Below are 16,086 nucleotides of genomic sequence, written 5' to 3' on the forward strand. Positions count from 1 at the left end.
ACGCTCCCATTGCACGATGATGTTGAATAGGGCGGTGATTGTTTTCACTGTGCTCAGTGTAGTTGAACCCCTGGTCAGGTGGATCAGGTATAACTGATCACGATACTTGATGAGCGGCTCCGGCTGAAACAGGCTCTTATATAGGCCAAATGGCATGTTTTCAATTGCAAGGTATATGATCATGTCGACCGTGCTTGGGAAGCAAGCATATAACAACCAATCAGAAGTCGAATTTTTCGTTTTGACAAGGCTTGAATATTTTCAATATTACAATAGTGTGAATAATACAATTACAATTATCTTATTTTGGGAAGAATCTTAGAAGATTTTTCAATCTATTGCTGCAAGAACGAAGGATGTCCATCGAATACTAACCGATTTATTAGCATTTGAAATTGGACATATTTTTCACTTTTTTCGGTTTTAGATTTTCATTTCACATCCCTATGTAGCCGAGCTTCCTGAGAGAAATATTCTACTTCAAAATACTACAAGGTATACAACCCTAGGGGTTGTATGAAATGGTGACGTAGGACTAAATGTATAAAATATGCTAAACTAAATATTATTATATGCTGCGCTAAACTGTTCATAGGTAACACTACCGTTTGTTTTAGATAGTCGTTATTTTAAAACTAACGATGCATGAATACATGAAAATTTCACACTAGTAGTAGTTGCGAAAATTCTCATAACTCTTATCTTCAAGCATCTATAGTTCTGAAAAGAACCGATTCCATAATATTCAGTTAGAAATTCGTGCTACAGAACGCTGATAATCGCACCATGAATATTTTGTTGGCCGCGCATAAAATTTGCTCTCCGCTGTGCCCTCCAGTAGCTGTGCTAGCAAAATATCCTGCATCGAAGGATGGTGAGTGTTGCTGCCGTATGCAAAATAAAGGTGTAACATAGTTCCGCAGTGCCTGGAAGTTGACTCGTATGCAGCTCTCGTTTCTCAATGTCGCGTACCTTTAACAGCTGCACTGCTCTCGCCTTTGTGTAACATACTAAACTGAAGCTGAATTTTCTACAGGCAGTCTTTTGTATCGAGTTCAGCGTAGATTTTTACCATTAAGGCGTGGCCACGTAGCTTATAGAAAGAAAGAGAAACAAACCAACACATCTTCAATACTACTGAGTGATTTTCATAAGCATCAAAAGAAAGTTTTTGCTTTCCCGATGCGAAAATCACTCTGGTTCTTAGATTAACTAATTTTCGTTGCTGATATTTGACTGATAATGGTGTTCGAGTGAACACAAACAAACCGGAAAATCACTCAATTTAGCAGTGAAAATTCTTGAAATGAGGGTTATATCTTGTGACAAACTATTCATAGGTAACACTACCGTTTATCTTTGGTGCGTCCTGGTCGTTATTGTAAAAATGATTATTTAGAAATAGATGAACATTTCACACTAGTAGTAGTTGTGAAAATTCTCATAACTCTTATCTTCATCATCTAATAGTTCTGGAAAGAACCGATTCCATAAACTTCAGTTAGAAATTCGTGCTACAGAACGCTGATAATCGCACCATCGGTAGCATTGAATATTTTGTTGGCCGCGCATAAAATTTGCTCTCCGCTGTGCCCTCCAGCAGCTGTGCCAGCAAAATATCCTGCAGCGTACGATGGTTATTGTTGCTGCCGTGTGCAGAATACAGGTAACATGCTCCGCGGTGCCTGGAAGTTGACTCGTATGCAGCTTCCGTTTCTCAATGTCGCAAAGCTTTAACAGCTGCACCGCACTCGCTATTGTGGAACAAACTAAACTGAAGCTGAATTTTCCACACGCAGTCTTTTGTATCGAGTTCAGCATAGATTTTTACCATTAAGGCTTGGCCACGCAGCTTTGACAAAGACAAACAAACCAAAACACTTTGTTGAGTCAAAATATGTAGTCAGTGGAATTTTTCTTCGTCCATGTTATTGTTATCTGTGCTTGGGAAGCAAGCCAAGAACAAGGGAAATGTATGGGAAAGCTTGACCTTGGAACTTTTCACCTTTTTCCACCATTAAGCAGTAAAGCAACAATGTTGAACATAATATCAAAAAATTGTTACACATTTTATCCATCCACCGACATATAAATGACTAAGATGCATTAAGTCGTTCGCTTGCTATGACCGTTTGAAATTTGACGCAACATTTGCCAGTTACGTTTTCATTTTCACAAAGTGTAATCTAGTATAGAAAACAAAAACGTAGTCCTACGTCAAAACTGTTTTCAAAACCTGTATGGCTTGAACAATGTTCCCATCTATGGAGATAACAATATTTGAATCGTGTAGTTTTTTTTTTTTTTTTTTTTTTCTTCACATAACATTTATTTGACACGGCACAAATACAATTTAATGTTTAACGGCGCCAATTATATCTGATGACTTAAAAACTAAAGCAAATTTTTTATTCTCGCTTATTTTCCGTCGGTCTATTTCCGCCACTGTTGTGGCCAATTACCGACGCCCAGGGAGGCGACTCCACACCCAGGTCCCTAACTCACGACCCGTTTATTAACGGACCGGCGCCAACGGCTTTACTTCCTCATGCGATGGAAGGCGTGATCCCAGAGATTGAGAAAAACGTGTATTTTCCTTAATTTTAGAAATTTTCGAGCTTAAATTCAAAATAACCCGAAACCCGATACATTTAGAATGTTAAAAAGTTTCATTCAAATCAATCAAGTTTTTGCCTATTTCCTGGTCATTTGAGATAATTTTGCACTAATTCAGGAACGATTTTATGGTTTTTTTAGATTTCATAAGGATAAATTTAATTACGAGCATTTCGTGTTCAGCACTGTTCCTCGTTAAAACTGTACCATAAACATCTGAAAAAAAACTTTTTTTAGGAGTGCCCATTTTTTAAATATTCGGAAGAGTTTCAGGTCACTAAATTTTCTATATGAAGAACCTAATTTGAAAGAAATCTGGAATGACATTATCGCTTCATTTTAAAACTAATTTTTTCAATGTAGGATGTGTACTGTAAATTTTAATTTTTTTTTTTCAAACGAAAGTCCAGACAATTTGCTAAAAATTATCCTTCGGCAACTTTTTTGCTTAACTTTCGTCCTTACAAAACCCTCGGTGCTCTTCTCAACGTTTTGCCTTTATCTCAAACTATTCTACTAGATGCGGTTAAAAGTGCAATAACCCGGACGAACATATACGATTCGCATAGATTCGCTAGGATTCCTCACATTGGATTCGTGAGCGTCCTTGAAAAGGATTCCTGAAAAAAGAATCCTCAGGAATGCCGTGTATATGGCTCTAGGATTCTTGAATAAGAATCGTGAGCGGGATTCCTCCGGATCGTGTTTGCGATTCCGTCACCGTGTTAATCGGTATCCTGGGGATTCTTACTCAGGATTCTCTACGTGTTAGTACAAATGCTCTTTTTGACGGAGGCCAAAAAATGGTCACCCACGCATTTTAAAGTAGTTTTATATAAATCCTCTAATACTGAGAAATTGAGATTTGATGAAAAAAAGTATGATCTCAACCATTTATGTATATTGAGTTAGAACAAATTCGTAGTGAATGGGAATGTGGAGAGCTTAGCTCTCGAAATGGCTCAATAATTTTTTACACTGACGGAAGGTTCAAAAATGTGAAATCGAGTAGGTTCTAACATATCACGCCCTGGGGTAAGTCTTTCAGTGGCGATGGGAAAATGGCCCACGGTTTTCCAAGCTGAAATAAGTGCCATTTTGGATTTATGTGGGGGTTTCTTTCAGTGCACTAATGATGGAGCTATCAGAATGGGAAAAAGGTCCGGTGCTGCTGAACTGGGATAGTACTACAATGACTCGTCGTGCAAAACGATGCATCAAGCCCAACCCTTCGACTTCTTAAAAAAATTAAAAAAAGGATCTGAGTACTTATACTGGACAGATCACAGGTCACTGTCCCAGTAACTATCATTTAAAGATAATAAGAAAGCTTGAAAATGAAAGTGCTCATAATTTGTTATGCGATACCCCCCAGCAAAATTCACCAAATGGCGCAAATTTCTTGAGAAGAAACTTCTAAAACCTTGGGAAATATGGGCTAGAAAAGGCTTATTATATATGCGCAACCGACACATAACTAGAAGGCAGAGCATCGGAAAAATCGCAAGGATGATGCTTGCAATGTAACATCGATCGAAATCGAAAGCCACTCGATAACTGGTTTATATCTTTTCTCCTCTTTTTCTTGTTGTTCTTAAATAGCAAGACGTTAAAAAAGCATTACAAACATCCGACATCAAGTACGGTCAACAGAATTTAGTGCACTCGGGCACAAATATGTGTGTGAAGGAGGTGCCCGATCAGGAAATGATCGTGATATCCCCGAGGCCATTATCAAGTGCAACTGCATTTCTACCTAATTGTTGTCTCAGCTGTGAATCGGTGCCCGCTTACGGCAACGGGGCCGGGTTGTATTAAACGACACCGTCTAGAGCTAGTAAACGGAATAATTTGCTCCAATTACAATCAATTACGACCGCGAGCGGGTGATGAAAAACAGTGCGGGAAGCGTGTCCGAAACCTGCTCATGAACCTCGAGGTAACGAGGTCACTGTCAATTTCTCGTAAAATTACAACGATCTTAAAAAAACAACAACAAACGTCACTCGAGCGATCGAAATGATATAGAATAAATATAGCATTTCCGATGTATATACTATTAAATGAGATTGATGGATATCGTCAATCAAAAAAATAATACCAGCGGATCAGCACGAAAAAAAAATCTTCAAAAACGAACTTCAAACCCGAAAAAAAGAGCGAGTTACCTCGTACAAGGCTATTGCCTACGTGGTTCGATGTCGTTGTTTACACGGTTCTGCTTATTTCGGTCAGTCATCGCTCAAACAACAGTCACTGCACGAGTCCTTGGCATTGGGCAGCTGCCTGCTACTTCGTAAAAGACCGATGTCCCTTCACTTTTTTAGCTACTCACGGAGACTCTCTGAAAAGGGAACATGTACCCGTCTTCCAGCCGTGTCGAACTGGAACTGATCGAGTGACCTCTGTCGGTTGACACACGCTTGTCGATCGGAATCTTTATCCGCCGCCGGTCATGACTTTTTGAACTGCGCCGCATTCGACTCAGCCATCGATTAAGTATGAATGAGCGGGCAGATTCGAATGGAATGTTTCGTGAAGCCACCGCCGGAGCGCGCACACACACTTGTGGTTTCAATCACGGAAACCCGATCGGTCACCACCATGCCGGAGCTAGCTGTCAGGTGGCGTCAGGTGATGGTGGTGACTTCAATGAACGTACCGCTTTATGGTAGGCCACGAACGTGCTTCACCATCTGGTCAAGCTGCGGCACGTTGCTGAATTAATTGCAGAGTAGTCTGTAATCGTATCTAATAAATTTACTCGAGGGCAAATTAACCCCCGATGAGCAATGCATTGAAAGTAGCGTCCAGTAGTAGCGTTCGTTCGTAGTATCATTCGAATCGATTCGATTCTAATCGTATATTTTCCATTATCCTAGCATTTCAGTGATTGCCAGTCGACTTGAAATCACAGCGCGTCACGATGGGTTCCGGTGGCAGAATGGACTGCTGCGGACAGTGTGTCAAGTATAGCATGTTCATCTCCAATTTTATCATTTTCGTGAGTATCTGTCGCGTTTTGATGACGAATGATCCGGTCATGCAATGTCCATCTAGTCTGCGTGTTTAATGCTCGATCGTGTTGCATTTATTTTTTCTACCCCCGCAGATTGGCGGTGCAATCGTGTTTGGTCTCGGAGTTTACACCCTGGTGGACAAAAGCTTCATCAACGAGCTGCTGGGAACGAATCTCTTTTCCGGTGCGGTTTACGTGCTGATAGCGACCTCGGCACTGGTTTGCCTGCTGTCCTTCTTCGGGTGCATCGGTGCAGCCAAGGAGTATAAGTGCATGCTGCTGACGGTGAGTTGTTGTAGATGCGGGCAGTAGGTCAAGTTGTACTTTTTGTAATTATTATAGTATTTCATGAGTCCATTTATTTTTGCACAAAATATTATTCCCCTATTATGTAACTAGTAATAATTTAAATCATTCTAGCTTGTCAACTAAGCTACGGATAAGAGTTTTTCAACTTCTGAATTTTAACTCTAGTCTCGCACGCTTATTGCAAACATTCAAATTGAATGTTGATAATGCATAATGTATTTTTTTAAATGCACTTGTAAATATAATTACATTAAGGTACTAATCTTTCTATCTGAATATCTAATTTTTTTTCTATTTACGGAAATGCTTCTATCATGTAAAATAGTTGAAGCCTAAATTATAAAATTAAAACATGACAATTTCATAACCAAACTTTTAGACCAAACACTTTCGAACACTTTTTCTTGGTCTAGCGCTAGAAGAGCAGCTTTATATTAGTAACTATGATGATGAGTTGTGGAATGTTCATAATTTTCATTGATGCGTGACATCATCCTGTTAAAAAAAATTCTCTCCAACAGTTTATTAATCTAAGAAAGCTGAGATTGTTCGATAACTCGAATCCACCCTAACAAGCTTAAATATTAAAGTATTTTTTTGCATTTTCCCATAATTTCATAGAATATGAGATTGAGTATAAAAATGAATAAATTTAATCGGTTTGAAAAAGTGTTGATTACACACTCAAATATTACGAAACGAGATTAGAAATACGGAACGGAAAGTTCCTGGATGTTGAGAAAGTATTTGAAGTTGAAATTTTTGTAAAGCATTGATATTTTCGAATTTATTTCATTCGATTTTAGAATTACATTTTTAAAATGGTCACTCATTATTCTCACCCAAAATCTTCGAGCTTTTTTTTTTATTTGTGGCCCTATCAAATTCTACATACACTATCCACTATAATTTTGAAATCGCAACGCCCAGTTTGAATACTGCAGCACCCCTAAAATGTTAAGCATCACCTGGAATAGGCAGATTTCTCTTGTTTGCGACGACCTCAAAAGAAACGGTCCACAGCAAACTTTCTCAGAAGGTCAAGGGCTTCTGGATGGTTGACAGTTCAGTGTGGTGGAATGCCACTGCTACGTGTCGCTAGAGAATACGATATTTGTCGTATTTTCACCTTGAAATATCTCACGATTTGTTGGTACATGAATGGACACGTGTAACTTACCTAAATGTGGCCATTCACCTCCACAAGGTGCCGACCGGGATACGAGTAAGCTTCGCGGAGATCGGATAACTAGACTCCGGTGGAAACTTTGCGGGTCGTACGTGGTTGTAGCCCCATGTTAGGGGCGGCATACAACAGCGTCTAAGCCAGAACGGCTGGCTGAACTATCTGATGCTGTATCCCGCCTACAACTAAGCTACACGAACAACGAAATTAGAAATACGGAACGGAAAAATCGGCAAAGTTAGCCTAGGTCTAACATGGAAACAGAAAACGGTAAACGATTGGAAATTGGGTACTTGAAACGTCCGATCTCTCGATCAACCGGCGCGAGCTTGCTTGCTTGGTCGAGAACTACAGCATCAGGTAATCAAAAATTTCGTGGAGTAGACCCTATTGTACACACTCTATTCAATTACCATATCTACTACAGTAGAAAGCAATCCCGTTGCCTCATGCCCAATCTACGAGAAGGCCATCAACTGGACTGTAGCATCTATTTTGGTCTATTTTGGCGTCACGTTGCTTAACTAAGACAGTTAACGGAATCCTTCATCGGCGAATACCAGGCTGGTTTGGACAGAGGCGTTCCACGACAGATCAAATGTTTACCCTGCGACAGATCCTCGATCAGTTCCAAAAGTAGTATAACTTGCAGATTCACCATCTGTTTGTAGATTTTAAGCCGGCATGCGATGCAGTGAAAAGAAACAAGCTGTGGCAGACTATGTTGGAGCTCGGTTTCCCGACAATACTAATTAACCCTCTAGTGCCCAATGCCGCCATTTGGCGGGCTTCAGTCGAAGTTCCGAAAAGCTTCAATAAATACTTAAAAAGTGTTTATAATGGTTTATAGTGATTTTATCGAAGTCCGTTTAGAAATTAGTTTGGGCACTAGAGGGTTAAGCTGAGTCGTTTGATGCTGGAGGGATCGAAATCATTCGGCTAGCTATCGGCACGCTGGTGAGACATCAGTCGCGTTCGTAATGTTAGATGGGCTGAAGCAGGGAGATGCGCTTTACGACTTATTTTCAAAATCGCCCTTGAAGGTGCAGTACGAAGAGCAAACGTGCGAAGAAACGAGTGAGATTTCGTGAAAAGCGTACCGTTCTCTGCGAACAGAGCCTTCTACGGACTACGTATCCAGCCCTTAGCTGGCCGTAGTTTGCAAACTTGCGCAAAAGAAGCGCTGTATAGGACGCTTATTCACCCGGTGGCCTCATACGGATATAAAATATGAACGCTGAAGGAAGCTGATCGACGAGAGCTCGGAGTTTTTGAGCGTAAAGTTCTGCGGTCGATATTTGACGGTAAATTGGAAGATAGAGTGTAACGTAGACGCATGAACCACGGGTTGTACCAGGTTCACAAACATGCTGATATAGTGAAGATAATACAGCGAGACAGGCGTCAGTGGGCTGGACATGTAGCCAGAATGCCTGACGAGATAACCGCCCAAACTATCTTCAGCAGAGAACTAGACCAGGTGACTAGAAAATGGATGCCCAAGACAGAAGAAGCTGAACACCTCTAATTCGTTCGACCAACAATGTAAAGTAAAATAAGTATTTCACGATTACCTCCTTCTATAATGTTGCGGTCTTCAGAAAGTCAAGGAGGACTTTCGAATGGCGGACAGTTCAGTATCGAACTCCACCACGACGTGGCGCTAGTGCGCACGCAATTCTTCGCATTTTGACTTTAACTTATCCCGCGATATATACTTCCTAGAAAGTTGCGTTCTCCGGCCAGTATCACAAATGGTGGTAATGTTAACTATTTCTATATTTTTACTTCGTGAGTATTGCTGAACAATAGATGACAGCGCTATTCCCATGGCTACATAATGTATTGGTCACTTCGGATCACCCTAAACACTAATATAATGGGTAATTTTTTGAGGCTCTCTTACTCCACAACAAACACGCTCAGAGAGAAATGGGAGTATGTATATGAAAGGCCTCTCTCTCCTCTTTATACCGGTTTTTTTGTTGTTTTGTTTATGCATGTCCAGTTCTGTTCAAAATGGCGTCGAAACAAGGAGCATTCTGCAAGCGCTTTGATCTGCACAACAATTTTGGCAAAAAGTTCACGTGAAAATCTTCCGATTTCGACGGTGTATAATTTCCTGCAAACTTCAACAATGATCCGTCGGGAAGATGGTGGAAGACCGGCCAGTGTAATGGACAGAAAAGGACTTTTTTCTTTTATCTTAATTATGACTCAAGCCTAGTGGCTTCGCTATCAATCAAAATGTGTACCAGAACGAATGTTTGAACCAGGGTGGCCACTCAATATCAATTTTCGATTTCCCGGTATTTTCCCGGTTTCCCCGATGATATTTAATAAAATTTCCCGGTGATTTATTTTTAAAACATATGAGAAAAAAACCAATTTTCACATGCTTATTTATGCCTTGCGAAAACTAGTGTTACAAAATTATGATCTATCTATTGTATCGACAATGTCAACGCAAAAGTAATACAAGATTGCTTTTATGTTATTGGCCACGACCTGCTGGACCTTGTTAATGAATCATTACAAACGGGGCATGTGCCTGAAGTTTGGAAGGAATCTCTTGTGGTTCCTATCCCCAAGATTACTGGGATGAATAAAGCCGAAGAGTTCCGTTCCATTAACATGTTGCACACATTAGAGAAAATATTAGAACTTGTTGTAAAAGGCCAGCTGATGAATTATTTGAATAGTAATAACTTGCTAATCCCAGAGCAATCAGGTTATCGAGAGGGTCACTCTTGTGAGTCTGCTTTGAATGTTGTAGCACTTCTAAACCAAGATTTACATTATCTAGCGAATTGGTTAAAATTTAAGCAACTGAAGTTAAACATTTGTAAGACAAAGTACTTGATAATTTCTTCAGCCAACTCCAGACTAGACGTAAATATTGAAATTGATGGTGAGACGATTGATCGCGTAAATGAAATAAAGTATCTTGGAGTAATTATTGATGACAGATTAACTTTTAAGTCTCACATTGATAATGTCATCAAAAGAATGGCCAGAAAATACGGTGTCTTGTGCCGGTTAAAGGATGAATTGACTATTAGAAGTAAAATTCAGTTGTACAAGTCAATTATTTCACCACATATAGATTTCTGCTCATCCATTTTATTCCTGGCAAACAATACGCAAATATTGAGATTGCAACGTTTACAAAATAGAATTATGCGATTAATATTAAAATGTAATAGATACACTTCCTCGAGTTTTATGCTGGACGCATTGCGATGGCTTTCTGTGAAGCAAAGAGTATACTTTTTGACAATGGTGTTTCTATATAAAATTTTTAATAATATGTTGCCTCGATATTTGTGTGACCGGATTGATAGAGGAAGAGATTTGCATAGGTACAACACTAGAAACGCGGAAGATGCCAGAACACCAAATTTTCTTTTTGGAAAATCACAGAACTCTCTGTTGTACAAAGGAATAAACTTTTTCAATTCGATGCCCAGGCAAGTAAAACGTGCAGCAACAATGGCAGAGTTTAAACGGCTTTGTATTTCACACATAAAGTCTGTTTTGTAGACAGCATAGATTTTTTGTAAATTTATAAAGAAGATTGTAAAATTGAAATATTTTTTTTTTAATTTATTTGGTACATTAAGTTATTATGTTCATTGATGATGATGGATTTTTTGTTTGAATATAGTTATATAATATTAAATAGTAGAGTAAAAAAAAAAAAAAAAGAGTCGGCTACACATGTTTGAGTCACGCGCGTGGAGACTGACAAAGACAATCTTGATATGAGTACATCAGGTTTAAACCCCTGAAATGGAAACAAAAAGCATATCGGGTTGACAAATTGCTTTTTGGCTTGTAATATTTTCTAAATTATTTTACTTTCTTTTTAACTATTCATCTGTTTTCACAATTTAAAATAGGGTTTGGAGCGAAAACTGAAGAGGCTTGAGTTTGCCTGTGATCTGTAGGGCTCGTTATCGAGAACTATAGTATCATTGGATCTCTCTCGTAGTTCTAGATCGTTATCTAGAACCAAGTCTGATTAGTGCACGCTCTTAAACATTAGGTTCAATTCCTAATCAAGTCCAGATAATTTTCGGGTTGGAAACATTCTGGATGAGCCTTGGATTGGAATTTTTTTTTTTTTTCAATCATTGGTATTCATTTGAAGGGTTACTATGTCTGAAATTAATAACCAGTCCGTTATTTGTTTGCCAACTAGTTACATTGCATGTTTTTAAAAATATCTCATATAGATAAATCGTCCAGCTCAAACCGATGTAGGGGTATGAGGTGGGACCATCATCATCATCATCATCATCTGTATAAACATTTCTCATTCATCGTTTTAAGCTGATCGTCGACGTACCTTCATAGTGATCTGCTGCATAATTTTCGCCCTCTTTATCTCCAAATCGTTGACAATCGCCTTCTCGCGCTTTCTTGCTTCCTTCTGATTCTTTCTCTGTCAAGCTACTCTCGAGCATGCAGTGCTTGAGGATGCCAATTAAATGCATGGGATAAATTTAAGAGTTGGGGCATTGAGGTTTTGTTTTTTCGAAAAATGTCCTTAGGCAAATTTTCATGCGGACTTCGGGAAGAAGAGCCTTAGAGTGACCAATGAAAAACCAATGAAGTTTTCGAAAAACTTCGATCCTGGGACTTACAAAATTTTGCTGGGGCCAATGGAATGTATAAGAAATTTTATCATGGTCCTTAAAACAAATTCAACTGACACTCTGAATGAACAATTTGATAAAAATATTATTAGCTACTGTTTGTTTTTGATATAGAAAAAATCTTCAACAAATATCTCCTAAAGGTGACGTCTTTCCCCAACCAAATCCAGTAGTCAAAAGGTCGAACACAGAATAAAAAAACTTTTTTTTCTGTCAAACACTTAATGTAGAGAATGTTGAAAATAACAGTCTTGATTATTTATATTATTAACGAAATTTCAGCAGATATTGATCAAGTTTCCGCAACATGACAGACGAACACAGTTTGTTAAAAATATTTATATACATTCTCTTTAAAGTATGTCACTTGCAAATGCAATTAAAATGATCCGCAATATAAATGTGCTGCTTGTGATTAAAATCATATCAAACATCGAGAAGTACAAACCGGGTAACTCCGTTCAGGTCCGGTTCGAAATAAAATCGTGACTCGAAGTTTCCGGTCCTATCTGACTTCTAACCGGATTCTACCCGAGGCGATGTCGAACACTATTCACAAGAAGTTTCAATAAGCCTCCCGCGACGCTGATTACTTTTTGACTTCTTTAAAAACTGACAATATATGTTACGGAGCAGTAAATTTATCCACCTGACCAAGCCTGAATCTATTTGACGCAGATCTTGTTGCGAAGCCGCTGTCAACTTTGGCTGAAACCATCAACCAGCTTTTCGCTAACCGGCAGAATCATGCCAGTTAGGTCATCATGCAAAAAAACAGGTTTTCATGTTGACATTTCCTCAGAAACTGTCGAACAAATAAAACGGCGGACATAAAGGAAGATGATTTTCCCGGCGTGAAGCCCAATTTCCCGGTTTTACCGTATTTTTTTCCCGGTAGAGTGGCCACCCTGTTGAACAAAATTATGATTCCATGTCTTCCAAAAACGCAATATCGTTCAAAAAACGGTACCCCGCCGTGTCGAAAACGAACATCATGCGGTACTTTGTGGACTCCGGGTACACATGTTCCGGCATCTACAACATGTTGGCACTATTGGACAACGTGTCAGGAAGCGGCAGTTCCGTTTACTGGTTCTGGCGCTGCAGGCAAAGACGCTGCAGCAGCTGCTGAACAAGATGGTGAATTCCGGCGAATCGCGACGTGGCGGTGATGATGGATGACGAGACCTATCTCACCATTAATGGCAACGACTGGCAGGGCACTTCGTAGTTTACTTCCCCCACGAAGGAAGTGAGCTCCGAGATGAAGTTCATTTAGACACCAAGTTCTTCAAGGTGCTGCTGTGACTGATAATCAGCGAGAAGGGGATGTCGAAGCAGCTTTTCTTGCGCTCCGCACTGGCCGTGAATGATGAAACTAATAATACGCAGTGCCTACCGGAAATTGCGTCTTTCATCAAGAAATACCATAAGAGCGAAGACGCGGTGTTTTGGCCGTATTTGACGTCGGCACCACTCAAAGCGATCGTTGGGGGAGATAGAGCGGCGGAATATCGAATGGTACCCCAAGGCGGCGAGTTTGCCCCAGCTGCGTCCCATCGAGAATTTCTGGGCAAACCTGAAGCATAAGATCTATTCTAACAAGTTTGTTGCGAGAACTGAGGAGGAATTGATAAATAAAATGAAGGACTCAAAAACATGCCTACACGCATGTTTTCCTCTGCTATGGCGAATGTTCCACTTAACTGCTGAGAAGCCGCTTGCAAGAGGGTAGAATTTTTTTTTTCGCAAATAAGCCTATATAATTACCTTTCATAAGAACTTATCAAACTCAATTATCTGTCTATGTTTTTTATCACATCCGAAAAGGCCATTTTTTGAATGCAAACGTTAATCGGTCATTGTAGCCTGGGTGGCATTGTGCAGCTCGATTCAAACGATTTTCGCTATTTTCGAGCACGGCACATACTTTGTTGAAGCTCAAAAAAAGCTGTCATTGTCCTTTGTCCTTCGGCTCATCTAACCCGTAAAGTCGAAAAAATACGAAAAACGAAACATAACGCCCACCAGCGATCATTTAGTTTTGTTCGAGTAAATCCAAACGAAATGTGCAATGTCACCTCTGTTTTCCGAAAACCAGAAGTAGCCATCTTGGATTTCAAAAGGCATCCTTGAGTCAATTTTCGATCTTTGGGTAGCATACTGGTTTTAAAAAAGGATCATTTTTTTATTTTTTATCGGGTAATATTAGGATTTTTGTTTTCTGTTTCCCAACAACTGGAAATCGAAATTCGATACTACGTCTTGGTTTCTAGACATCACCTCGATTCCGGAAATACTCATACGGCCACTAGCATCACGTTGTGGCGGAACTTCGAGCTAAACTATTGGCCAACCAAAGGCCAAAGGTAATCTTCTAAACATCTTCGCTGAAGACCGCAACAACTTTGCGGACAACAACTAACAACTTTGCGGAAGACCACAGCTCCCTATGTTGTCGAAATCATGAGATAGAGCTACATAAGTTTACCTATTTTTGATGATGCTTAACTTTACGATGTGCTGTAATATTCAAACTGGGTGTTCTACGGAAAATTGTTCTGATTTTTGTATTTTTAAGCAAAGAAATTATACTATAGAAAGGTAGGGTACCTATTTTAGGCAGCCTTAAGCAGCTTCCTGTGTTTTGTCACGAAATACCCGAAATGTGTTGAGTGAAATACAAACATTGATGTATTAATTTGTTCGCTATCTTCAGATTATACAACTTTAAAAAGAATTATTTGATTTAATGTAGATTGAGTTCACAACCGAGAGACACTTTTTCAATCTCTGCGAACCTATTGGTTCGCGTGACAGTTAAGGTTGATTTTTTTCGATGATGAACGGTATTTTATGTATTCATTCCCGTCATTGAAATTCTCAATGTTGATCAAAATTCAGAAGTTTGAGGCCCTTTTTTTCGATTCACTAGATTAGACACCACTACTTAAGCCCCTATTTTAAATATCCACATAAAACTCAAATATTTCTTCAAATATTTTTTACGATGCCTTGAAAACATATTTTGTGAATCAGTTGAAAAAAATGCTTTGAATCAAGATTTCATAACTTTGCTGTAAATAATTTGCTGTGAAAAATCCCAACGCCGAAAACTCGCAAAGATGCTGTAAGAAGCAAAGAATTTCCGTTAGGACGCAATGAGAAAAAATGCATTAATTAGTTGTATAAATTGGTAACTTCAATAACTCAGTCATTGCGACATATCATCAAGCATATTTGAGCTTGAGCTTCCATTGAAAATGTTGCCTTTTCTAGTTGGCACAGGCAATTTCCAGATATAACATGAGTGATAATTGCCATGTTCTTAGAATGAAACGAAAAACATGCTCGGCTTGCTGGGACTAGACAGACTTGACTGTTGGCGCCTGACAAAGAGGAGACAATAATCCCAAGCATTAACAGATGAAAATGCCTTAATCCCTTCAATTTGAATCCAAAAAGGTATCCCTGGGCTGTTTTAAATAACATCATTTCATTTCTCCATACCTTTAAAAAAAGTTTCCAACAACCCACAAACTATGCCTTCGATGGTGTCATCATAAATTGGAAGATCAACGGTGGTTTGAGAGATTGTCTTCACAATGACAAAATACTATTGTACCGTAAACTGGGGTGACTTTGATCACCGGGGTGACTGATCACTGTACCTCTTTTTTGAAAATGTGGTAAAAAGCGCTCGCAGTGCTTGGGACTTGTCGTAAACTTCACTGAATGCGTGGATATATGTTCGCATTGCTACTACTCATGCATTTCCTGCTATTTCAAGAGTGTTTTTCTTGCTAAAATATTAGTTGAAAATAAAGTGTATTTTTAGCAATTTTTGTTGCATACAAACAATCGGTTCAAGCAGATTCAAAACAAGTTGCAATACGTAAATTTTTTTTATATTTTGTTCCCAGATTAGTTCTTAAGATGAACAAATATTATAACAATACATTTTATTGTTATTTTTACAAGTTTTTCCTCAAAGGCAATGTTGAGTCCCAATATTCTCCACAGCGTATTACATATTTCTTCTTAACAAAAACCCAAGACGTGAAGTAACATGCAAATTTCGCCAATTTCATAAGTCATATTCCTCGTGAACTAGTTTTTGATGATTTTAGACCACCTTCTCTCTCAGTGGATAACAATTCATATATATTCTAAAAATTTTGTATGAATCTTGTACATTCGCCATTATAAACTGTTCACGTAGAATGTGAATGGCCCCCAAATTGCTTTCCATATTTATGACCTCGTTTAAGCCGTTTAAGGCTGTTCAATTTAGT

The 16,086-nt window shown here is 39.0% G+C and overlaps 1 protein-coding gene across 9 annotated transcripts in view; it reads left to right on the plus strand.

Moving 5' to 3' along the window:
• The window catches only part of LOC129721177 (CD151 antigen-like), a 56,329-nt gene that overhangs the window by 37,905 nt on the left and 2,338 nt on the right, over nucleotides 1–16,086 (plus strand). For all 9 annotated transcript variants that reach the window (XM_055673442.1, XM_055673446.1, XM_055673441.1 and 6 more), the window contains 2 exons: nucleotides 5,499–5,620; nucleotides 5,729–5,920. In XM_055673442.1, coding sequence (XP_055529417.1) covers nucleotides 5,543–5,620; nucleotides 5,729–5,920 — 270 coding nt within the window. In that variant the 5' untranslated portion in view covers nucleotides 5,499–5,542. The remainder of the gene's footprint in view (nucleotides 1–5,498; nucleotides 5,621–5,728; nucleotides 5,921–16,086) is intronic.

The sequence above is a fragment of the Wyeomyia smithii genome, chromosome 2 (genome assembly GCF_029784165.1).
Source record: "Wyeomyia smithii strain HCP4-BCI-WySm-NY-G18 chromosome 2, ASM2978416v1, whole genome shotgun sequence".
Classification (NCBI taxonomy): domain Eukaryota; kingdom Metazoa; phylum Arthropoda; class Insecta; order Diptera; family Culicidae; genus Wyeomyia; species Wyeomyia smithii.